The 27,305-nt window shown below is 44.8% G+C and overlaps 1 protein-coding gene across 2 annotated transcripts in view; it reads left to right on the forward strand.

Moving 5' to 3' along the window:
• Positions 1-27,305, forward strand: part of LOC146078639 (proprotein convertase subtilisin/kexin type 5-like) — a 275,576-nt gene that overhangs the window by 214,398 nt on the left and 33,873 nt on the right. For both annotated transcript variants that reach the window (XM_083186123.1, XM_083186122.1), the window contains exon 12: positions 1,727-1,915. In XM_083186123.1, coding sequence (XP_083042249.1) covers positions 1,727-1,915 — 189 coding nt within the window. The remainder of the gene's footprint in view (positions 1-1,726; positions 1,916-27,305) is intronic.

The raw sequence follows: 27,305 nt of genomic DNA on the forward strand, positions 1-27,305 counted from the left end.
GTAATTATAGGTCCTACACTAGAGGAACGCCTCTTTCAGCCCTCTTATGCATTTCAGTATTGCTTTTTAATCAGTGATTTGGTGCATATGACGTTGGTGAACAAATAGTAGTGTTTACATAAACTGCAAGTAGGAAGTCACCAATTACTACAGTAATGTGCTTTAATTATCTTGCTGAGATGCTGATAAATTGCTGGTCTTTATTCTTGTTTCTTGTCCAGAAGCTCATTGTTTGCCTTATTAATACATTCAGGGACATAAAGCATCAATTATCTTAAGAAGTTAGTCAGTCTGCAATAGCAGAATAGGTGCGTGACTTATGCCATGAAATGTCTTACTTACATCCATGTATTTTATTTGCACAAAAGCTCAATCACTATTAAAGATGGCTAAAGGCACAGACAACTTTGCAAAAGCAAACTTTAAACAAATGGATTCTCTGAGATTTGAATCTCGCGCTATCTGCAGCCTGGGATTTGGTTGGTAACGTATGAATCACCTTTCATACACAATTAACATATAGTAGAAAAAAGAGAATACCAACTTTAATCCTGGGCGCTGACTCTAGTAATTCCCACAATTTTCCCCTCATTCAAGGTATTAACCGAAAATAGAAACAGAGAAAAAGAGGACATACAATAGCGTAATACTGTTTTTTTTATATAACTTTGCAAAAGCATAATATACAGATGTGTCCACATGACATGGCAGCACCATCTTTTTGTGCGACTTTTTCCATGAAAATGTGTTTTATTTGCATAGCTATGCAAATAAGACACACAAGCAGACCTTGCTGATTAAAATGATATGTGGCATGTCTATAAATTGTGTCAGACCACCACTGTATCTGCATACGAAATGCCATGTTATAGCATTTTCCTGGAAAACAGTGTAATGTAGCAGATACAGCCTCATTTTCATCACAACTGCCGACTCACTAACACCAGAGCCAGACTCGTAATGGAGCTGATGGAGCTGCAGATCCAGACCTCCACATAAAATAGGCCCACCATCATGATATAATGATGGTCACCAGACAGACACCAGCTGCCACAAGTATTACAATTGCATTCCTATGTTACATATTTCTGCATTTGTTGTGCTTTTTTATATTTAGGGAGACATTGGGGCATATAGTATATAGGTTCTACACGCCTACATGGCATTGGCCTCACCTCTTCCACCTCTCATAATAGGCCCTTAAATATTTCCAGTTCCAGGCCCATTAGGCCCTTATTCTGGCCCTGACTCACACCATGCATCTCGAGGTGCATAGCGTATTGAGGCTAGATGAATGAGGACACATCTGTATGGCCAGGGCCATTGTAAGTGTTCTTAGTATCCTAGGTGAAACTTTAACCTACTGCCTCCCAACCACATACTGCCACCAGTAGCCACTTCCTATATTTTCAAGTATGGAGGTGGCATCTTAGAAGATCCACAGCCACCATCTCCATAAAGTACAACAAGGATGTCTTCCCCATAATAAACATCATTCATGTTGTGATAAACAGACACAGTGCCCCCCCCCCTCCAGATCCCAGCGACCGAGACAGATGCCTAATGGTAGAGCCGGCTCTGTATATGCCCAAGAAACATCAGTCAATCAGAAGATGTTATCTGCCCCTGACTACCTGCAAATAAAGTGATACAACTTTCTGTAGAGCATATACATCTTGTACAAGTTATATTCCTACACTCATTTCTAATGGCTTATTTTACACAGAACCATTCGCCCAGACAATGTGGTTCGCTCAGCGTACAAAGCCACCGGCTGTGCCGACAACTCCAACCACCATGTCATTTACTTGGAGCATGTGGTTGTACGGATCACGATTACCCACCCGCGCAGAGGAGATCTGGCGGTCTATCTGACTTCTCCTTCAGGCACCAGATCACAGTTACTGGCTAACAGGTATGTCCTTGGCATTATTGTATCATTATTATTTGTAATAAACACGAAAAACTGTTGCTTCAAATATTTGTTATGCAAACCGGATCACGTTATTAATTAATAGAACTAGGTGTCTATACGGTTATAGTAACTGGGATTATGGAAGTATATTATAATTGTGACCTGTGCTGAGGTCTTACAATTATTCACATATTTATAAATCCAACATACACTTTGGGTTGCTGAAACTTTGGTTTTTCTTGTCAGTATTTCCCTAGGATTGGTGTAGTCTTTGTTCTTAATATTATACAATATTTTATCCTACGCCTATCTGAGGAGTAGCAGGCTTGTGGGGAGGTTTGTTCTGATACATTTGATATGGTTGGAACTACTTGATCATCTTCCTCCTCCTCATCATCATCATCATTAGCCACACCTCCACGTTCTAGGGCCTTAGACAATGGAAGTGTACACTTTACCATCCAGCCCAAGTAATAATCACATAAAGAAATTGGTTCACTGTGAGTAAAATTACACCATCTTTGGTTTAAGACCACCTGGTTCCCATTCCCACCTCCCCCTGCCCAAATATCAACATTATAAAAGAGGTATACCACCTCTGCAGGTACAGAATATGAAACAAATGAACAGCTTTGGCGCAGTACCATAAAAAATGTTCCATACAATATAAATTAAAGAAGAACAATCTTTATTTTAAACATGCAATATTCCAATAAAAAGGTAAATATAAAGGACCATACACATAGATCATGCCAAGCTGGAAATGACACCGGGTATTTAAAAGACAATAATACCTCACCTTAATTGTGGGCTGCGGTGGGCAATGCTTGGGTCCAAGTCTGCGGCACCACCGCAGAGGGCTCAGGGTGTCTGGTTCTTGGTCAGAAAGTGCTGGTGCATGAAAGTGCTCAGTCCATAAGGTGCATCAGTGTCCAAAAGCAACGCATTTCGGAGAGGTCCACTCTCCTTCCACAGCCTGAGGAAGGAGAGTGGACCTCTCCGAAACGCGTTGCTTTTGGACACTGATGCACCTTATGGACTGAGCACTTTCATGCACCAGCACTTTCTGACCAGGAACCAGACACCCTGAGCCCTCTGCGGTGGTGCCGCAGACTTGGACCCAAGCATTGCCCACCGCAGCCCACAATTAGGGTGAGGTATTATTGTCTTTTAAATACCCGGGGCCAAATGTAATAGGGTGAGAGTTTCAGAAAGTGAGAGATTTTGGGAGAGTTTTCCCATGTTTTTAAAGCAGCAATCAATTACATGGCAAAATCAAACTGATTTTGCCGTGTAATTGATTGCTGCTTTAAAAAACATGGGAAAAGTCTCCCAAAATCTCTCACTTTCTGAAACTCTCACCCTATTACATTTGGCCCCAAGTGTCATTTCCAGCTTGGCATGATCTATGTGTATGGTCCTTTATATTTACCTTTTTATTGGAATATTGCATGTTTAAAATAAAGATTGTTCTTCTTCAATTTATATTGTATGGAACATTTTTTATGGTACTGCGCCAAAGCTGTTCATTTGTTTCATATCAAATATCAACATTAGAATGCTGTGCCCACCCTAATGAACACCTCCCTGCCACTAGCAATACCTTTTACCAAAGACTTTTGCTTTTTAGAGCTGTATTCCATTAAAAGAAGCGCCCATCAATCAGTTATGTGTGTTTGCATTGTTAATTGTAATAGACCAGTGGTTCCCAACCCTGGTCCTCAAGTACCCCCAACAGTGCATGTTTTGCAGGTCTCCACACAGAATCACAAGTGCTATAATTATCTCCAACTGTGGATCTTTTCAAATGTATTTGAATAATGAGTGCACCTGCCGGGTGACCTGGAAAACGTGCACTGTTGGGGGTACTTGAGGACCAGGGTTGGGAACCACTGGTATATGGCATACAATGCCATACAATGCGATGCGATTAAACATTGTATAAGCACCCTAAAGGGTGCTTACAATGTTAAATGCACCCCCACGCCACCCCCCCACTATAAACGTGGCGGTACACGTCCTCCGACCTCTTCATACCCCCACTATCCACGTCAGAGTGGAGTTGAGAATAGAAAGTGTGGCGAGCGCAGCGAGCCACCGAGCCCGAAGCGTGGCGAGCGGCCGCGGACACCTGTGAAGCCCGCGAGGGGACGCGGATACCTGTGAAGGTGTCCGCAGCCCCTAGCGGGGCTCGCTGCGCTCGCCACACTTTCTATTCTCAATTCCACGCTGACGTGGAATGTGGGGGTATGAAAAGGTCACACAGCAAATGGCAGTAATGGGGTATACACATGTGGCGACTATAACCCCAATCGCTTAGAAATGAAGCACAAATCGTTCTGTGTGTATGGCCCTGGCCGACAGCGATGCGTGGTCCTGCGAGTCGCTATCACCCGCAGAGACAGACAGCGCATGCAATGTCTATCCTGCTAGATCACAGGGATTTGCCTATAAACAATAGGCAAAAGCCCGCTTAGCACAGATGGCTTAGCAGACATTGCGGGTGCATTGCTTCATGTGCTGAGACCTGCGGCATCCCTTGTGTACGGGACTTTACAGTTAAATGTAGTAATAAGATACCTCCCAACTGTCCCGCTTATCGCGGGAACGTCCCGATATTTTGGGACATTCCCGCGTCCCTCCCGCCACCGGCAGTGTCCCGCGGCGCGGGGGGGGCAGTTGGGCGTCCCCCGCCCCGTGGTCTGTGAATAGATGCTGTGCGTACATGCGCACAGCAGCTATTCTTGCAGGCAGAGGGGCTGGGGGCTGACCAGCAGCTCACAGAGCTGCTAGGCATGCCCCCACCGCGGCGAGAAAGGGGGCGTGGCCTCGCGAGAGTGCCACGAGTATAGGTCACGCCCCCTTTCCAGCAGGCCACGCCCCCTAAATTTGACGCGCGCCTTCGGCGTGCACACCGTCCCGCCTCACCCAGCCCAGATGTTGGGAGGTATGTAATATCCATGTTATAAATATAAGCTTATTTACTTCATACTTGCCTACTTTTGAAAACTAGTTTCAGGGAGATTCCAGGTTCTAGTAAAATGCGCTGTGCCGTCTCAAACCGCGACCGAAGAATGGGCGGAGCTACACACCAGGTGGGTGTGGCCTTGGGGAGAGGGCATGGACTAGCACCACGACCCCCATTTTCATCATTCCTAGCAGCTGGGCAGCTCCCTGCCTGCACTCCCTCTGTCCCTGCGCTGAAGAGATGCCATGTGCAGGCTTACGGCATCACTTCAGCGATCACCAGCTGCTATGCAGAGCAAAGCAGCGGTGAACTTCGGCTCCCCCCAATTACCCACGCGGCAAGGACAGCGGGTCAGTCTCCAAATAGCGGGACTGTCCTGCTGTAATTGGGACAATTGGGAGGTATGCTATAGTACTAAAGCACCCCATGTTACATTATACACAGTCCCCCCATGTTACATTATGCACAGCCCCCCATGTTACATTATGCACAGTCCCCCCATATTACATTATGCACAGCCCCCCATGTTACATTATGCACAGCCCCCCATGTTACATTATGCACAGTCCCCCCATATTACATTATGCACAGCCCCCCATGTTACAAAATACACAGCCCACCCTATATACAGCCCCCATGTTACATTATGCACAGCCCACCCATGTTACATTATGCACAGCCCCCCATGTTACATGATGCACAGTCCCCCATGTTACATTATACACAGCCCCCCATGTTACATTTTGCACAGCCCCCCATGTTACATTATACACAGTCCCCCCGTGTTACATTATGCACAGTCCCCCCATATTACATTATATACAGCCCCCATGTTACATTATACACAGCCCCCATGTTACATTATACACAGCCCCCATGTTACAATATACACAGTCCCCCCATGTTACATTATGCACAGTCCCCCCATGTTACATTATGCACAGTCCCCCCATATTACATTATGCACAGCCCCCCATGTTACAAAAAACACAGCCCACCCTATATTACATTATATACAGCCCCCATGTTACATTATACACAGCCCCCCCATGTTACATTATGCACAGCCCCCCATGTTACTTTATGCACAGTCCCCCATGTTACATTTTGCACAGCCCCCCATGTTACATTTTGCACAGCCCCCCATGTTACATTATACACAGTCCCCCCATGTTACATTATGCACAGCCCCCCATGTTACATTATGCACAGTCCCCCCATATTACATTATATACAGCCCCCATGTTACATTATACAACGCCCCCATGTTACATTATACACAGCCCCCATGTTACAATATACACAGTCCCCCCATGTTACATTATGCACAGTCCCCCCATATTACATTATATACAGCCCCCATGTTACATTATACACAGCCCCCATGTTACATTATACACAGCCCCCATGTTACATTATACACAGCCCCCATGTTACAATATACACAGTCCCCCATGTTACATTATACACAGTCCCCCCATGTTACATTATACACCCCCCCCAGTGTTACATTATACACAGCCCCCCCAGTGTTACATTATACACAGCCCCCCCACAAACACATAACACAGAATACCCACAGTCATATTACGGTCCCCTCTCCCCCAGACTAGTACACAGAGTACCCCACAGTAAATCCTACAAGTGCCAGATTACGCACAGCCCGTCTCTCCCCCAGTACACAGCAATCACCTGGCTGTGTTGCCCTTTCCTGGGAGGTGCAGGGAGCTGGCAGTCGTGGATGCAGCACAGAGCAGCCAGTGACAGGTGCAGGCCAGGAACTTCCAGGAACAGCATTGCACGGAGCTCACTGTGTGAGTGGGTGGGCGGGGCCAGCATCAGGGAAGCCCTGTGACAAGCTCTCCTGTTCCTCTACATGCACGGACTTCCTCTTCCTTCCAATACAGCACGTCGGTCGGCCACAACCCTGCGGTGACCGGCTGTCATCATGGCGTGCGCCGTGCAGGTCCCCCGGAAGCGGTGCCCGCGCATGCGCAGTCAGGATTGTGCTGAAGGCCCCGCAAAAACCGGGAGGTAGGGGCAGGTTTGCGGGGCAGCGGGAGGCTCCTGTAAAAACTGGGAGCCTCCCCCTAAATGCGGGAGGGTAGGCAAGTCTGATTTACTTCCTGTTCAGTCTGCTCAGTCTTTATCCAAACTGGGGGCAAATCTCTTTTCACTGTAAATTTCCCATTCACCACACAGGACACCGGTGAGTTTAGGAAACCGCAAGAATAATTTTGTGTCTCAACTATTTTGCTGTTATTATTTATAGTCTTGTTATAATCATATCATATACTACATAGTCACAAAATACGTCACATAGACAAATAATACAGAGGTCTGTATTCAATCTATTTTACTAAAAACTCTTCTGCAACTATATTGGCTTAACATCTGTACTGGAAGTTCTACCCTCCCTCCCGTACAGCACCATTCATATTACCACATCACATAAGCAGGGCACTACTGTCAAAACTCAGTTCCCACCGGGAGAATGCAGTGTTAAGGAACCCATGTTTAGGGCTGTGGTTAGTCTCAAGAAGAGGTGTGGCCAACCCACACATTGGTTTTCTTATCCATTAGAGAAAACATAGTCTGGTCCTCTTCATAAACATGTATATAGTAAATACTACTAGTGCATGTATGATAGTTAATGTACCAGATTAATAACAGCAATGCACTATAAAGAATGCACCATACTCTTGAGTAATATAGGGTAACATATGCATAATGCATAATTCAGGTGCACAGTCTGGAACCAGATCCTTAGGTTTTTCTCCCCCCCCCCCCCCTTCAGCAGGCAGTGGGGCCCACCAGGGGGCTTACCCTGTACCTCTGTAGACCAGTCCAGCCCTGGCTACAGAGCTTTAGGCTCCTACCCTGTCAGTCCGATCACTGGTACCAGCCAATCAGCTCCTAACTGTCAAGTTAGTCTGGGCATGACAAATGTCAGTTAGGAGTTGACTGGCTGCTGCATTATCACCTCCCACTTTATCACATAACTAGGCTTAATACATCTGCCCCTGTGAAAGGTGGCTGGTAATAGTCCCAGGCACCTTAGTGGCCAATAAAGTTGTACTGGGGTTCCTTCTCTTGTCACTTATGTTAAGCAGGTAGTTCCAGCATTGGCCATGGGTGGCGCTGTTGATCATTTATGTAAAGTAACCTCATGGGGCCCAGAGCTACAGTTAGCTGTTGGTAAGCACTGTGGTGCAGTGCTAATGACCGTGCCTGGGAAGCCAAGGGCCGCCGGTTCGAGACCCACCTTGTCTCTCGATGTGAGTGAAAGCATCAATAATAGCTAAAGAATAGGTTTCCCCTCACATTGGGTACCCAGGTGAGTCTCAGACCTGCACAGCATCCCAGACACACCTTTTTATTCCTGATAACAAAAAAATTATTTAATTGTAGCTCTTATTATGGGAATTTTTTATCTCTGTATTTTCCACGTTGTTATTATCACTAGCGCTGCTACATGTCGCTCTATTTAGATCTCATGGTATATGATTTTGGCTTAGCAGTTGTGTTTTAGAGCATTATTGGAATTAATAGATATAATATACATCTCAATTTGAATTTCTGTATAAATCACTGTTGTGAGAAGTAGATGTAGACTACAAAATATTTTTTTTTTATATTCCTGCCAGTGGGAATTTTACATATGTTTATTTTCTAAGGAGCCAGATTTTTAGCAGAGCAGGTGGGGTCGCATGCCCCAGGAGCTATATGTGATACCCATAAGTGCATGAAGCCAAATTACTACCTTGCCCTGGGTGAGGAATTTCCTAGCTTCAGCCCTGAACCTGCAGGTATAGTGACGTTTGTTGTGACCTGAGTGCTGCCAAGTATTGCAGCTATATATATATATATATATATATATATATATATATATATTCCCCAATAGTGGTATGGCACCTAAATTAAATACACAGTCACTTCAGTGAAGCAAAGAGGAGTTCATCCAATAATTGTTTATTTGATCCTTCAATGAGTTGTCACAGGTAACATGGTAATATGAAAACATCCCAACGTGTTTCGTCTTTAGAAAGACATCATCAGGGGATCAATGTTACAATCTTTCAGCTGATATGGAATTTCATATTATCCTGAAGAAGGTCATGAAAATCCTTTTCCTTTTTTTTTCTAATCCTAATTTCCCAAAAATTCTCCAAAAGAGTTTTTGATACAGGAATAAGTATAATCTATATATATATATATATATATATATATATATATATATATATATATATATATATATATATATATATATATATATATATATATATATATATATATATGTATATATGTATGCCTGTTAGGCCAATCCCTATAGGGCTAGTACTGTTACCAGTGAAACAGTTGGGAATCTGTTCATCTGGGAGTAATAGCAGCAATTTGGGCCTCTTCAGAGGACCTCTTTCTCCTACAAGGATGGCCAGCAGAATAGCATAGCATTCTGCTGCCTACTTAAGGATAATATGAAATTCCATATCAGCTGAAAGATTGTAACATTGATCCCCTGATTAAGTCTTTCTAAAGACAAAATGCATTGGCACTTTTCCAAATTACCATGTTACCTGTGACAACTCATTGAAGGATCAAATAAACAATTATCACACACCTAAAAAAAGAAATTAATTATAAGTATATTGTGTGTATATATCTTTTAACACTAACATACACAAACAGGTCAGACTCCTGTTCATGCTGCCCCCTCACCTTGTTTCCGAGGCAGTGGGGAACCCCTTGTACCCATGTCCAGTACGGCCCTGTATATATTTAGCTAATGAAATTAGCTGTATATAATTAGCTAATAAAACTACTATGGGGCATAAAATTAGCTAGGACACTATGGGGCATACGTGAATACAATGAATTGTTGTCACAACAGTGAACTGGGGCACTGTTGTGGGGCATATTATGACCTGGATTTGCTATTGTGGAGCATATTCTTACACCAGTGCTCTACTGTGTGCTCTAAAATAAAAGAAAAAATCTACTGTAGCACAAAAACGGTACTAGGGCGCTACTGTGGGGCACACTATAAGCCATTGGCACCATTTTTTAGACATGACCTGGGTGCGCTACTGGGGGCATATTGTGACTTTGGTAGCTACTGTGCATCATAATTTATGTGTTTTAAAAAGTTTAATTTTGAATTCTCTCTCTCTCTATATATATAGATATATATATATCTATATATGGTACTTGTGTATTTTGGTGGCGCCCATCGCATACCATAAGGCATGCGATGGTATGCGATGCAACGTGATATCACGCGATATTGTACAATGGCATACAATTTTAAAATTGTATGCCATTGTATATGGCAGTGGTTCCCAACCCTGGCCCTTAAGTACCCCCAACAGTGCATGTTTTGCAGGTCTCCACACAGAATCACAAGTGCTATAATTATCTCCACCTGTGGATCTTTTCAAATGTATTTGAATAATGAGTGCACCTGCCGGGTGACCTGGAAAATGTGCACTGTTGGGGGTAGTTGAGGACCAGGGTTGGGGAACCACTGGTATATGGCATACGATGCCATACAATGCGATGCGATTAAACATTGTATAAGCACCCTAATGGGTGCTTACAATGTTAAATGCACCCCCACGCCACCCCCCCACTATAAACGCGGCGGTACACGTCCTCCGACCTTTTCATACCCCTCTATCCACGTCGGCGTGGAGTCGAGAATAGAAAGTGTGGCGAGCGCAGCGAGCCACCGAGCCCAAAGCGTGGCGATCGCAGCGAGCCCCGCGAGGGGACGCGGACACCTATGAAGCCCGCGAGGGGACGCGGATACCTGTGAAGGTATCCGCGTCCCCTCGCTGCGCTCGCCACGCTTCGGGCTCGGTGGCTCGCTGCGCTCGCCACACTTTCTATTCTCAACTCCACGCCGACGTGGAATGTGGGGGTATGAAAAGGTCACACAGCAAATGGCAGTAATGGGGTATACACATGTGGCGACTATAACCCCAATCGCTTAGAAATGAAGCACAAATCGCTCTGTGTGTATGGCCCTGTCCGACAGCGATGCGTGGTCCTGCGAGTCGCTATCACCCGCAGAGACAGACAGCGCATGCAATGTCTATCCTGCTAGATCACAGGGATTTGCCTATAAACAATAGGCAAAAGCCCGCTTAGCACAGATGGCTTGGCAGACATTGCAGGTGCATTGCTTCATGTGCTGAGACCTGCGGCATCCCTTGTGTACGGGACTTTACAGTTAAATGTAGTAATAAGATACCTCCCAACTGTCCCGTTTATCGCGGGAACGTCCCGATATTTTGGGACATTCCCGCGTCCCTCCCGCCACCGGCAGTGTCCCGCGGCGGGGGGGGGGCAGTTGGGAGTCCCCCGCCCCGTGGTCTGTGAATAGATGCTGTGCGCATGTGCACAGCATCTATTCTTGAAGGCAGAGGGGCTGGGGGCTGACCAGCAGCTCACAGAGCTGCTAGGCATGCCCCCACCGCAGCGAGAAACGGGGCGTGGCCTCACGAGAGCGCCACGAGTATAGGTCACGCCCCCTTTCCAGCAGGCCACGCCCCCTAAATTTGACGCGCGCCTTCGGCGTGCACACCGTCCCGCCTCAGCCAGCCCAGTTGTTGGGAGGTATGTTACATTATGCACAGCCCCCCATGTTACATTATGCACAGTCCCCCATGTTACATTATACACAGTCCCCCCCATGTTACATTTTGCACAGCCCCCCATGTTACATTATACACAGTCCCCCCGTGTTACATTATGCACAGCCCCCCATGTTTCATTATGCACAGTCCCCTCATATTACATTACATACAGCCCCCATGTTACTTTATACACAGCCCCCATGTTACATTATACACAGCCCCATGTTACAATATACACAGTCCCCCCATGTTACATTATGCACAGTCCCCCCATATTACATTATATACAGCCCCCATGTTACATTATACACAGCCCCCATGTTACATTATACACAGCCCCCATGTTACATTATGCACAGTCCCCCCATATTACATTATGCACAGCCCCCCATGTTACATTATGCACAGTCCCCCCATATTACATTATGCACAGCCCCCCATGTTACAAAATACACAGCCCACCCTATATTACATTATATACAGCCCCATGTTACAATATACACAGCCCCCCCATGTTACATTATGCACAGCCCCCCATGTTACATTATGCACAGTCCCCCATGTTACATTATACACAGTCCCCCCATGTTACATTTTGCACAGCCCCCATGTTACATTATGCACAGTCCCCCCATATTACATTATACACAGCCCCCATGTTACATTATACACAGCCCCCATGTTACATTATACACAGCCCCCATGTTACATTATACACAGTCCCCCCATGTTACATTATGCACAGCCCCCATGTTACATTATGCACAGTCCCCCCATATTACATTATACACAGCCCCCATGTTACATTATACACAGTCCCCCCATGTTACATTATGCACAGCCCCCATGTTACATTATGCACAGTCCCCCCATATTACATTATACACAGCCCCCATGTTACATTATACACAGCCCCCATGTTACATTATACACAGCCCCCATGTTACAATATACACAGTCCCCCATGTTACATTATGCACAGTCCCCCCATATTACATTATATACAGCCCCCATGTTACATTATACACAGCCCCCATGTTACATTATACACAGCCCCCATGTTACATTATACACAGCCCCCATGTTACAATATACACAGTCCCCCCATGTTACATTATACACAGTCCCCCATGTTACATTATACACAGCCCCCCCAGTGTTACATTATAAACAGCCCCCCCCCCCCAGTGTTACATTATACACAGCCCCCCACAAACACATTACACAGAGTACCCACAGTCATATTACGGTCCCCTCTCCCCCAGACTAGTACACAGAGTACCCCACAGTAAATCCTACAAGTGCCAGATTACGCACAGCCCGTCTCTCCCCCAGTACACAGCAATCACCTGGCTGTGTTGCCCTTTCCTGGGAGGTGCAGGGAGCTGGCAGTCGTGGATGCAGCACAGAGCAGCCAGTGACAGGTGCAGGCCAGGAACTTCCAGGAACATTGCACGGAGCTCACTGTGTGAGTGGGTGGGCGGGGCCAGCATCAGGGAAGCCCTGTGACGAGCTCTCCTGTTCCTCTACATGCACGGACTTCCTCTTCCTCCCAATACAGCACGTCGGTCGGCCACAACCCTGCGGTGGCCGGCTGTCATCATGGCGTGCGCCGTGCAGGTCCCCCGGAAGCGGTGCGCGCGCATGCGCAGTCAGGATTGTGCTGAAGGCCCGCAAAAACCGGGAAGTAGGGGCAGGTTTGCGGGGCAGCGGGAGGCTCCTGTAAAAACCGGGAGCCTCCCCCTAAATGCGGGAGGGTAGGCAAGTCTGATTTACTAAAAGGAAGGTAAGATTCTGCGCTTCCACTTGGATGCGACACGGTCCCTGGTAGTATCACCTACTACAAAGAATACAGTAAAAACAGAGATAGGGGCCTGCGCTTCCTATTGGGGAGGATGTTCTTTATCCTTTGGATGTGAGGTTTTCTTCTTTAAAATAATTTTGACCTCAGGAAAAAACAGAAAGACATCTCATGGTGTAGAATAAATGGTATGAGTTAAATTCCACTTTTTATAATGGTGAGATGCCCGTACCGTATAAGGGCCTCCTCTTAGGCCAAACAATGCACGTAGATCAGGGGTCACACACAATTGTTAAACCAGAATGTCAGATCCTTCCACTTCCCTCAGAGATAGAAATATAGAGGGGAAAAGACTCATAGCGTAAAAAGTAACTTTTTTTAATCAATCCACATACATAAACAGAAAATCACTCTTAATAAAATGCCTGGTACTGTATCTGGCCTTATAAAAAGGCTAAGTTTGGAGCTTAGTGTGGGGTCAGATGATAAGACCCGGGTAGACCACCGCACGTAGTCTCCGCAGGGCAGTCTCAATAACAGGTCCAGAACTGGAGGTACCTGGGATCCTTAGGTTTTTCTCCCCCCCCCCCCCCCTTCAGCAGGCAGTGGGGCCCACCAGGGGGCTTACCCTGTACCTCTGTGGACCAGTCCAGCCCTGGCTACAGAGCTTCAGGCTCCTACCCTGTCAGTCCGTCCACTGGTACCAGCCAATCAGCTCCTAACTGTCAAGTTAGTCTGGGCATGACAAATGTCAGTTAGGAGTTGACTGGCTGCTGCATTATCACCTCCCACTTTATCACAAAACTAGGCTGAATACATCTGCCCCTGTGAAAGGTGGCTGGTAATGGTCCCAGGCACCTTAGTGGCCAATAAAGTTGTACTGGGGTTCCTTCTCTTGTCACTTATGTTAAGCAGGTAGTTCCAGCATTGGCCATGGGTGGCGCTGTTGATCATTTATGTAAAGTAACCTCATGGGGCCCAGAGCTACAGTTAGCTGTTGGTAAGCACTGTGGTGCAGTGCTAATGACCGTGCCTGGGAAGCCAAGGGCCGCCGGTTCGAGACCCACCTTGTCTCTCGATGTGAGTGAAAGCATCAATAATAGCTAAAGAATAGGTTTCCCCTCACATTGGGTACCCTGGTGAGTCTCAGACCTGCACAGCATCCCAGACACACCTTTTTATTCCTGATAACAAAAAAAATGATTTAATTGTAGCTCTTATTATGGGAATTTTTTATCTCTGTATTTTCCACGTTGTTATTATCACTAGCGCTGCTACATGTCGCTCTATTAAGATCTCATGGTATATGATTTTGGCTTAGCAGTTTTGTTTTAGAGCATTATTGGAATTAATAGATATAATATACATCTCAATTTGAATTTCTGTATAAATCACTGTTGTGAGAAGTAGATGTAGACTACAAAATATTTTTTTTTTATATTCCTGCCAGTGGGAATTTTACATATGTTTATTTTCTAAGGAGCCAGATTTTTAGCAGAGCAGGTGGGGTCGCATGCCCCATGAGCTATATGTGATACCCATACGTGCATGAAGCCAAATTACTACCTTGCCCTGGGTGAGGAATTTCCTAGCTTCAGCCCTGAACCTGCAGGTATAGTGACGTTTGTTGTGACCTGAGTGCCGCCAAGTATTGCAGCTATATATATATATATATATATGTCAAAAAGAAGGACAAGAGGGGCGCTCCATAGTGCATAAATGACAATTTAATAACAACATATAAAAACACGGTCCAGGAAAAGCAACACTGTTGCTTTTCCTGGACCGTGTTTTTATATGTTGTTATTAAATTGTCATTTATGCACTATGGAGCGCCCCTCTTGTCCTTCTTTTTGACAGATTCTTCTCCCTCTCGTGATTCCCGAGAGTTCAAAGAGGTGGCTGCTATTCATATTGTGGATATAGTGCACTAGCCCCAGGTGTACCCTGTTTGAGATAGTCCATTGCTGGAGTGGTGCTAAGGAATCAGCGCCGCACGTCCATCACCTGCTTTTCCTTCCATATATATATATATATATATTCCCCAATAGTGGTATGGCACCTAAATTAAATACACAGTCACTTCAGTGAAGCAAAGAGGAGTTCATCCAATAATTGTTTATTTGATCCTTCAATGAGTTGTCACAGGTAACATGGTAATATGGAAACATCCCAACGTGTTTCGTCTTTAGAAAGACATCATCAGGGGATCAATGTTACAATCTTTCAGCTGATATGGCATTTCATATTATCCTGAAGAAGGTCATGAAAATCCTTTTCCTTTTTTTTTTCTAATCCTAATTTCCCAAAAATTCTCCAAAAGAGTTTTTGATACAGGAATAAGTATAATCTATATATATATATATATATATATATATATATATATATATATATATATATATATATATATATATATATTATATATATATATATATATATATATATATATATATACCTATAGGTATGCCTGCTAGGCCAATCCCTATAGGGCTAGTACTGTTACCAGTGAAACAGTTGGGAATCTGTTCATCTGGGAATAATAGCAGCAATTTGGGCCTCTTCAGAGGACCTCTTTCTCCTACAAGGATGGCCAGCAGAATAGCATAGCATTCTGCTGCCTACTTAAGGATAATATGAAATTCCATATCAGCTGAAATATTGTAACATTGATCCCCTGATGAAGTCTTTCTAAAGACAAAATGCATTGGCACTTTTCCAAATTACCATGTTACCTGTGACAACTCATTGAAGGATCAAATAAACAATTATCACACACCTAAAAAAAGAAATTAATTATAAGTATATTGTGTGTATATATCTTTTAACACTAACATACACAAACAGGTCAGACTCCTGTTCATGCTGCCCCCTCACCTTGTTTCCGAGGCAGTGGGGAACCCCTTGTACCCATGTCCAGTACGGCCCTGTATATATTTAGCTAATGAAATTAGCTGTATATAATTAGCTAATAAAACTACTATGGGGCATAAAATTAGCTAGGACACTATGGGGCATACGTGAATACAATGAATTGTTGTCACAACAGTGAACTGGGGCACTGTTGTGGGGCATATTATGACCTGGATTTGCTATTGTGGAGCATATTCTTACACCAGTGCTCTACTGTGTGCTCTAAAATGAATGAAAAAATATACTGTAGCACAAAAACGGTACTAGGGCGCTACTGTGGGGCACACTATAAGCCATTGGCACTATTTTTTAGACATGACCTGGGTGCGCTACTGGGGGCATATTGTGACTTTGGTAGCTACTGTGCATCATAATTTATTTGTTTTAAAAAGTTTAATTTTGAATTCTCTCTCTCTATATATATATATGGTACTTGTGTATTTTGGTGGCGCCCATCGCATACCATAAGGCACGCGATGGTATGCGATGCGACGTGATATCACGCGATATTGTACAATGGCATACAATTTTAAAATTGTATGCCATTGTATATGGCCGTGGTTCCCAACCCTGGCCCTTAAGTACCCCCAACAGTGCATGTTTTGCAGGTCTCCACACAGAATCACAAGTGCTATAATTATCTCCACCTGTGGATCTTTTCAAATGTATTTGAATAATGAGTGCACCTGCCGGGCGACCTGGAACGTGGAATGTGGGGGTATGAAAAGGTCACACAGCAAATGGCAGTAATGGGGTATACACATGTGGCGACTATAACCCCAATCGCTTAGAAATGAAGCACAAATCGCTCTGTGTTTCAAGTTGCTATCACCCGCAGAGACAGACAGCGCATGCAATGTCTATCCTGCTAGATCACAGGGATTTGCCTATAAACAATAGGCAAAAGCCCGCTTAGCACAGATGGCTTGGCAGACATTGCGGGTGCATTGCTTCATGTGCTGAGACCTGCGGCATCCCTTGTGTACGGGACTTTACAGTTAAATGTAGTAATAAGATACCTCCCAACTGTCCCGCTTATCGCGGGAACGTCCCGATATTTTGGGACATTCCCGCGTCCCTCCCGCCACCGGCAGTGTCCCGCGGCGGGGGCAGTTGGGAGTCCCCCGCCCCGTGGTCTGTGAATAGATGCTGTGCGCATGCGCACAGCATCTATTCTTGCAGGCAGAGGGGCTGGGGGCTGACCAGCAGCACACAGAGCTGCTAGGCATGCCCCCACCGCGGCGAGAAACGGGGCGTGGCACTCGCAAGAGCGCCACGAGTATAGGTCACGCCCCTTTCCAGCAGGCCACGCCCCCTAAATTTGACGCACGCCTTCGGCGTGCACACCGTCCCGCCTCACCCAGCCCAGATGTTGGGAGGTATGTAATATCCATGTTATAAATATAAGCTTATTTACTTCATACTTGCCTACTTTTGAAAACTAGTTTCAGGGAGATTCCAGGTTCTAGTAAAATGCGCTGTGCCGTCTCAAACCGCGACCTGCCGCGCCTTAGGCGCGGCCGGCCGAAAAATGGGCGGAAATACACAGCAGGTGGGTGTGGCCTTGGGAAGAGGGCATGGACTAGCACCACGACCCCCATTTTTATCATTCCTAGCAGCTGGGCAGCTCCCTGCCTGCACTCCCTCTGTCCCTGCGCTGAAGAGATGCCATGTGCAGGCTTACGGCATCACTTCAGCGATCACCAGCTGCTATGCAGAGCAAAGCAGCGGTGAACTTCGGCTCCCCCCAATTACCCACGCGGCAAGGACAGCGGGTCAGTCTCCAAATAGCGGGACTGTCCTGCTGTAATTGGGACAATTGGGAGGTATGCTATAGTACTAAAGCACCCCATGTTACATTATACACAGTCCCCCCATGTTACATTATGCACAGCCCCCCATGTTACATTATGCACAGTCCCCCCATATTACATTATGCACAGCCCCCCATGTTACAAAATACACAGCCCACCCTATATTACATTATACACAGCCCCCCCATGTTACATTATACACAGCCCCCCATGTTACATTATGCACAGCCCCCCATGTTACATTATGCACAGTCCCCCATGTTACATTATACACAGTCCCCCCATGTTACATTTTGCACTGCCCCCCATGTTACATTATACACAGTCCCCCATGTTACATTATGCACAGCCCCCCATGTTACATTATGCACAGTCCCCCATATTACATTATATACAGCCCCCATGTTACATTATACACAGCCCCCATGTTACAATATACACAGTCCCCCCATGTTACATTATGCACAGTCCCCCCATATTACATTATATACAGCCCCCATGTTACATTATACACAGCCCCCATGTTACATTATACACAGCCCCCATGTTACATTATACACAGCCCCCATGTTACATTATGCACAGTCCCCCATATTACATTATGCACAGCCCCCCATGTTACATTATGCACAGTCCCTCCATATTACATTATGCACAGCCCCCCCATGTTACGAAATACACAGCCCACCCTATATTACATTATATACAGCCCCCATGTTACATTATACACAGCCCCCCCCCCATGTTACATTATGCACAGCCCCCCATGTTACATTATGCACAGTCCCCCATGTTACATTATGCACAGTCCCCCATGTTACATTATACACAGTCCCCCCATGTTACATTTTGCACAGCCCCCCATGTTACATTATACACAGTCCCCCCATGTTACATTATGCACAGCCCCCCATGTTACATTATGCACAGTCCCCCCATATTACATTATATACAGCCCCCATGTTACATTATACACAGCCCCCATGTTACATTATACACAGCCCCCATGTTACAATATACACAGTCCCCCCATGTTACATTATGCACAGTCCCCCATATTACATTATATACAGCCCCCATGTTACATTATACACAGCCCCCATGTTACATTATACACAGCCCCCATGTTACATTATACACAGCCCCCATGTTACAATATACACAGTCCCCCCATGTTACATTATACACAGTCCCCCCATGTTACATTATACACAGCCTCCCCAGTGTTACATTATACACAGCCCCCCCAGTGTTACATTATACACAGCACCCCACAAACACATTACACAGAATACCCACAGTCATATTACGGTCCCCTCTCCCCCAGACTAGTACACAGAGTACCCCACAGTAAATCCTACAAGTGCCAGATTACGCACAGCCTGTCTCTCCCCCAGTACACAGCAATCACCTGGCTGTGTTGCCCTTTCCTGGGAGGTGCAGGGAGCTGGCAGTCGTGGATGCAGCACAGAGCAGCCAGTGACAGGTGCAGGCCAGGAACTTCCAGGAACAGCATTGCACGGAGCTTACTGTGTGAGTGGGTGGGCGGGGCCAGCATCAGGGAAGCCCTGTGACGAGCTCTCCTGTTCCTCTACATGCACGGACTTCCTCTTCCTCCCAATTCAGCACGTCGGTCGGCCACAACCCTGCGGTGGCCGGCTTTCATCATGGCGTGCGCCGTGCAGGTCCCCCGGAAGCGGTGTGCGCGCATGCGCAGTCGGGATTGTGCTGAAGGCCCCGCAAAAACCGGGAGGTAGGGGCAGGTTTGCGGGGCAGCGGGAGGCTCCTGTAAAAACCGGGAGCCTCCCGCTAAATGCGGGAGGGTAGGCAAGTCTGATTTACTTCCTGTTCAGTCTGCTCAGTCTTTATCCAAACTGGGGGCAAATCTCTTTTCACTGTAAATTTCCCATTCACCACACAGGACACCGGTGAGTTTAGGAAACCGCAAGAATAATTTTGTGTCTCAACTATTTTGCTGTTATTATTTATAAGGTTGAAGGGCCTGCAAAATATAAGTACATATAGTCTTGTTATAATCATATCATATACTACATAGTCACAAAATACGTCACATAGACAAATAATACAGAGGTCCGTATTCAATCTATTTTACTAAAAACTCTTCTGCAACTATATTGGCTTAACATCTGTACTGGAAGTTCTACCCTCCCTCCCGTACAGCAACATTCATATTACCACATCACATAAGCAGGGCACTACTGTCAAAACTCAGTTCCCACCGGGAGAATGCAGTGTTAAGGAACCCATGTTTAGGGCTGTGGTTAGTCTCAAGAAGAGGTGTGGCCAACCCACACATTGGTTTTCTTATCCATTAGAGAAAACATAGTCTGGTCCTCTTCATAAACATGTATATAGTAAATACTACTAGTGCATGTATGATAGTTAATGTACCAGATTAATAACAGCAATGCACTATAAAGAATGCACCATACTCTTGAGTAATATAGGGTAACATATGCATAATGCATAATTCAGGTGCACAGTCTGGAACCAGATCCTTAGGTTTTTCTTCCCCCCCCCCCCCCCTTCAGCAGGCAGTGGGGCCCACCAGGGGGCTTACCCTGTACCTCTGTGGACCAGTCCAGCCCTGGCTACAGAGCTTCAGGCTCCTACCCTGTCAGTCCGTCCACTGGTACCAGCCAATCAGCTCCTAACTGTCAAGTTAGTCTGGGCATGACAAATGTCAGTTAGGAGTTGACTGGCTGCTGCATTATCACCTCCCACTTTATCACATACCTAGGCTGAATACATCTGCCCCTGTGAAAGGTGGCTGGTAATGGTCCCAGGCACCTTAGTGGCCAATAAAGTTTTACTGGGGTTCCTTCTCTTGTCACTTATGTTAAGCAGGTAGTTCCAGCATTGGCCATGGGTGGCGCTGTTGATCATTTATGTAAAGTAACCTCATGGGGCCCAGAGCTACAGTTAGCTGTTGGTAAGCACTGTGGTGCAGTGCTAATGACCGTGCCTGGGAAGCCAAGGGCCGCCGGTTCGAGACCCACCTTGTCTCTCGATGTGAGTGAAAGCATCAATAATAGCTAAAGAATAGGTTTCCCCTCACATTGGGTACCCTGGTGAGTCTCAGACCTGCACAGCATCCCAGACACACCTTTTTATTCCTGACAACAAAAAATGATTTAATTGTAGCTCTTATTATGGGAATTTTTTATCTCTGTATTTTCCACGTTGTTATTATCACTAGCGCTGCTACATGTCGCTCTATTTAGATCTCATGGTATATGATTTTGGCTTAGCAGTTGTGTTTTAGAGCATTATTGGAATTAATAGATATAATATACATCTCAATTTGAATTTCTGTATAAATCACTGTTGTGAGAAGTAGATGTAGACTACAAAATATTTATTTTTTATATTCCTGCCAGTGGGAATTTTACATATGTTTATTTTCTAAGGAGCCAGATTTTTAGCAGAGCAGGTGGGGTCGCATGCCCCAGGAGCTATATGTGATACCCATACGTGCATGAAGCCAAATTACTACCTTGCCCTGGGTGAGGAATTTCCTAGCTTCAGCCCTGAACCTGCAGGTATAGTGACGTTTGTTGTGACCTGAGTGCCGCCAAGTATTGCAGCTATATATATATATATATATATATATATTCCCCAATAGTGGTATGGCACCTAAATTAAATACACAGTCACTTCAGTGAAGCAAAGAGGAGTTCATCCAATAATTGTTTATTTGATCCTTCAATGAGTTGTCACAGGTAACATGGTAATATGGAAACATCCCAACGTGTTTCGTCTTTAGAAAGACATCATCAGGGGATCAATTTTACAATCTTTCAGCTGATATGGAATTTCATATTATCCTGAAGAAGGTCATGAAAATCCTTTTCCTTTTTTTTTCTAATCCTAATTTCCCAAAAATTCTCCAAAAGAGATTTTGATACAGGAATAAGTATAATCTATAAATATATATACCTATAGGTATGCCTGTTAGGCCAATCCCTATAGGGCTAGTACTGTTACCAGTGAAACAGTTGGGAATCTGTTCATCTGGGAGTAATAGCAGAAATTTGGGCCTCTTCAGAGGACCTCTTTCTCCTACAAGGATGGCCAGCAGAATAGCATAGCATTCTGCTGCCTACTTAAGGATAATATGAAATTCCATATCAGCTGAAAGATTGTAACATTGATCCCCTGATGAAGTCTTTCTAAAGACAAAATGCATTGGCACTTTTCCAAATTACCATGTTACCTGTGACAACTCATTGAAGGATCAAATAAACAATTATCACACACCTAAAAAAGAAATAAATTATAAGTATACTGTGTGTATATATCTTTTAACACTAACATACACAAACAGGTCAGACTCCTGTTCACCTTGTTTCTGAGGCAGTGGGGAACCCCTTGTACCCATGTCCAGTACGGCCCTGTATATATTGAGCTAATGAAATTAGCTGTATATAATTAGCTAATAAAACTACTATGGGGCATAAAATTAGCTAGGACACTATGGGGCATACGTGAATACAATGAATTGTTGTCACAACAGTGAACTGGGGCACTGTTGTGGGGCATATTATGACCTGGATTTGCTATTGTGGAGCATATTCTTACACCAGTGCTCTACTGTGTGCTCTAAAATAAAAGAAAAAATATAATGTAGCACAAAAACGGTACTAGGGCGCTACTGTGGGGCACACTATAAGCCATTGGCACTATTTTTTAGACATGACCTGGGTGCGCTACTGGGGGCATATTGTGACTTTGGTAGCTACTGTGCATCATAATTTATTTGTTTTAAAAAGTTTAATTTTGAATTCTCTCTCTCTCTCTCTCTCTCTCTCTCTCTATATATATATATATATATATATATATATATATATATATATGGTACTTGTGTATTTTGGCGGCGCCCATCGCATCGCATACCATAAGGCATGCGATGGTATGCGATGCGATGTGATATCGCGCAATATTGTACAATGGCATACAATTTTAAAATTGTATGCCATTGTATATGCCAGTGGTTCCCAACCCTGGTCCTCAAGTACCCCCAACAGTGCATGTTTTGCAGGTCTCCACACAGAATCACAAGTGCTATAATTATCTCCACCTGTGGATCTTTTCAAATGTATTTGAATAATGAGTGCACCTGCCGAGTGACCTGGAAAACGTGCACTGTTGGGGGTACTTGAGGACCAGGGTTGGGAACCACTGTACTAGACCATTGTCATATCACTACATACCTGTGTCATCCATAGATATTTTTGACTTTATTTGCATTTACTGTAACTAAGAGTAATTAGAAGATATAGGGCCAGATGTACTAAGCTTGAAAAGTGATTCAATAGAGAGTGATAAACCACCAGCCAATCAGCTCCGAACTTTCATGTTACAGGCTGTGTTTGCTAAATTACAGTTACTAGCTGATTGGTTGGAGGTTTATCACTCTCCATTTTATCACTTTCTAAGGCTTTATTACATCTCCCCCTAAATGTGAAATAGGCAGGAGATTATGATGTGGCTGTGAGACGTTTTATATTGTATGCCAATAGATGAAGGTAGACACACCTGATCGGTGGTGTTAGACAATCCCAATGGGTTGTGTTAGACTTCCCCAATAGGTGGGGCTAGGCACACCCCTTTGACGGTGCACCCCTAATAAAATGTGCTGCGGAGGCCTACGATTGCACTGACGCTCTCTATAAATATTTCTGCAGCTGAAAAACCGGTTTAGAGGTTATAAAAATACAAACATGATTAAAAATGAGCCCATCGTGTAACAAAATCTGGCTGCATATGCTACAGGCATTCAGTTGTTATTGTGGTCTTCTTGAGAAGCATAATGAGGTCTTCTTGTGCTACTCGATTCTGGAAAAGAAGGTTATGCATGGAAGGTGAACATGTGGAACACAGTTATCTTATCTGCAGCTTCCTCATTTCTGAGCAATAATTAGTATACTCTCCATTGTCAGTACACGGTGGGCGGGCAACTTATTTTTAATAGCAAATTCTGCAGCATAACCTTATCCCACTATTTATCTTGCTATTCTGATAGTGTTTCTATGATTATAGCGTGGGCATACAGTATGTGTCAGCAGCTGTGTTAGGATGGAATTGGCTGATTTCTTAGCAGTAAGAGCAGGTCTTTTCCAAACCTCCTCTTGGCAGGGTTTTCAGTGGCAAGGGAGGTGAAGGACCAGCGGTGTTAGAAATCATACTTGCCTACTTTTGAAAACTAGAACCAGGGAGATTGTATATTGGACCTCATTCTGCTCCATGCACACTGTTGCAAAATCGCAATGATGCACAATGTTTCCTTACTGCGCATTTCTGCGCACAGTGTTCGCTGAGCGTTCGCACGCACCAGTGGGGCGGAGGCGGATAGTAGTGCCCATGGGAAGGCCCAGTGTTTCATGGGCCTTCCCATGAAAATGCTGGGCGTTCTCATGCTGATAGGCTGATGACGCGGGTGCCGGGGGTGGGCAGCTGACATCACTGTAAAGGTTATATATTAAGTTTTCCTGGACTTTGAGGCTTTTTTGGGTCCTCTTGTTTTGACCCCCCCTGCGGGTGGCCGTCCGCATCCTCTTTTGACGACCGCTGCTCCTAAAGGGACATCACTTAGTTGGTTGGTTTCGTCTGTATCTCTGATGGCGAAATAGCTGTCAGAATTTGATGTTGCAGTGGTCAATTCACTCTGCGGCTTCTGTATCCTCTCCGACCAGAGGTCTACTGTTGATTTTGGGGTGTGGAATCACCCCCCATTAGCCACCGATATACTCGGTTATCTTCATAGTCTTTGCACACGGTCGCATACTTTGTAGCTTTCAATTTCATGAGATCCTTTTTGTATGTGTGTCAATTTTTAAGATTAGTTTTTGGTTCCATTCTGGGTTCTCTTGTCGGATGGTGCTTATGTTATGTTCCCTCTCATAAGCTTGCAGTTTGTCCCTTGTGATTTGTAGTTCCTTTGACGCCTCCTCGATGACCAGCAACATGAGGTCGTTACTGCACTTGTTGAGGATCCCAATCCATTTATAACAAAAATCTGGGTTATAACGTCCAATAGTTGGGGTGTTCCGTACCCGGAAACCCCTTGGGATGAGTTGTTCCCTATAATATTTGGAAAGTGATGTTCCATGTAATAAGTAGTCAATTTCACGTTTCTTTATTTGAAATAATTGGTGCATGGTATCCTCCAGATTGGGTTCATATCGTTGTAGTTGTAGTGGTAGTGGTGCCTTATTCCGTGTGGAGTTTTGATGTGCTCCTGTGGATATTTGGGGTTGTAGAATCGGCACTCCTCCTCTAGTTGTAGTATTGCCCTGTGTGCCTTCATGAAAATTGCATAGTCATGGAAAAGATATGCGGCACTCCACGGGTCTTTATAAAACAGTTGTGGACGTTTATTTTTCAAGCATAAAGCAAAAGATAATTACAGCATAGCCCAGCGGCCAACATTTCAATGCCTGCCTGGCATTTTCCTCAAGGCCTGCCTGCTATGTCAAAGCTGCATAATTCAGCAAATGTACAATGCGATACAAACAGAATTGCTTTAAAATACACTATTTAAGTGCCTACCTTCCCTCTCAGTGACGCCCGGCGGCTGGGTGCAGGGCGGTGCTCGCTTCCAGCGTGGTGCGCGGCTCCACTCCACTGACGTCATCCCCGCCGGCCAGGTTGTTATGACAACCTCCCTTAGCATCGGACAGCGTCCCCAGCCGCCATGCGTCTCCCACTGGGCTATGCTGTAATTATCTTTTGCTTTATGCTTGAAAAATAAACGTCCACAACTGTTTTATAAAGAACCGTGGAGTGCCGCATATCTTTTCCATGACTATGCAATTTGCATGAAGGCACACAGGGCAATACTACAACTAGAGGAGGAGTGCCGATTCTACAACCCCAAATATATATATATATATATATATATATATATAATTATTATTATTAGTAACAGTACATTCTGGGATGTTTTGCAAGTATTGATACTAATATTGCTCTCTGCAATATGGGGTTTCTTGTTTGCAACTATAGATTCACCGTGATGTTTTTTTTCTCTTATCACTCAGCAAAATATATATGATTAATGTAAAGCCTATTCAATAAATTCTATAATTTGTTCTTGTGTGAATTCATCCTTATGCATATAAGTATGATTTTAGTATTAAATGTTATTTTAATGTGTACACTGTTCTGTTTGCAACTTGTAGGCCCTACCTATATTTACTGGATTTGCTGTTTTCTACACCATTTTAGCAATAGCCAAATCATTACAGACACCAGATACTCTAATAAAACAAATGTGTTAAACTAAAGAAAGATTACAAACAAAATGGATTACCCTAAAAGCAGCAGCAGTAGCTACAAGTCAGTGCACACCAGCACAGATAAGAAGACCCTGTGTATGTGATTATGTGCTGCTGTCTCTCCTGTCAGGGGTTCCCACAAGAGGGGATAATAAGAGTCATTAGCAGGGACACCTGAGCAGCTGCAGCATGTCATTGATTACAGCAAATCACTGTCCTTACAAAGAAACTCCTTAAGGTACTTGTTTCCTAGCAGGGCACCCAGATTTTCTACGTACGCTCAGTAGTTTATTTAGTTAATTTATTCACTGCACAATGAGTGAAATCGCATCACATGGCCCTTTTTTGTGGCATGAGATGTGAGATGAGATGAGATATCAGTAGTTCATATGGTAAAACACCTAAAACAACACCACTCTCCACTTCACCCTGAAGTGTGGCGAGCCTTGCCAGGGGCGGCGGAACGCATCCTCTGACCTTTGCATACCCCCACTATCCACGTCGGCGTGGAGTTGATTTTATATAGTGTGGCGAGCGCAGTGAGCTCGAAGCGTGGCGAGGGCAGCGAGCCCCACGAGGGGATGCGGAATACATCTATATAAAATCACACTATATAAAATCAACTCCACGCCGACGTGGATAGTGGGGGTATGAAAATGTCGGAGGATGCGTTCCGCTGCGCTCGTCACGCTTCGGGGTGTTGTGGAGAGTGGTGCTGTTTTAGGTGTTTTAACATATGAACTACTGAGATCTCATCTCAGCTGCGATGCGATTTCACTCAGGGTGCAGTGAATAAATTAACTAAATTAAGTACTGAGATCGCATCGCACACATCGCAAGGCACAAAAAGCCATGCGATGTGATGTGCGATGCGATTTCACTATGCAGAATAGCCCGCTAAGCAAATAGCTTAGTGGGCGCCCTGCTAGGAAACAAATACCATCCAATGCTACATTTGG

Source organism: Crinia signifera, chromosome 1, assembly GCF_055691185.1.
Source record: "Crinia signifera chromosome 1, ASM5569118v1, whole genome shotgun sequence".
In the NCBI taxonomy this organism is placed as follows: domain Eukaryota; kingdom Metazoa; phylum Chordata; class Amphibia; order Anura; family Myobatrachidae; genus Crinia; species Crinia signifera.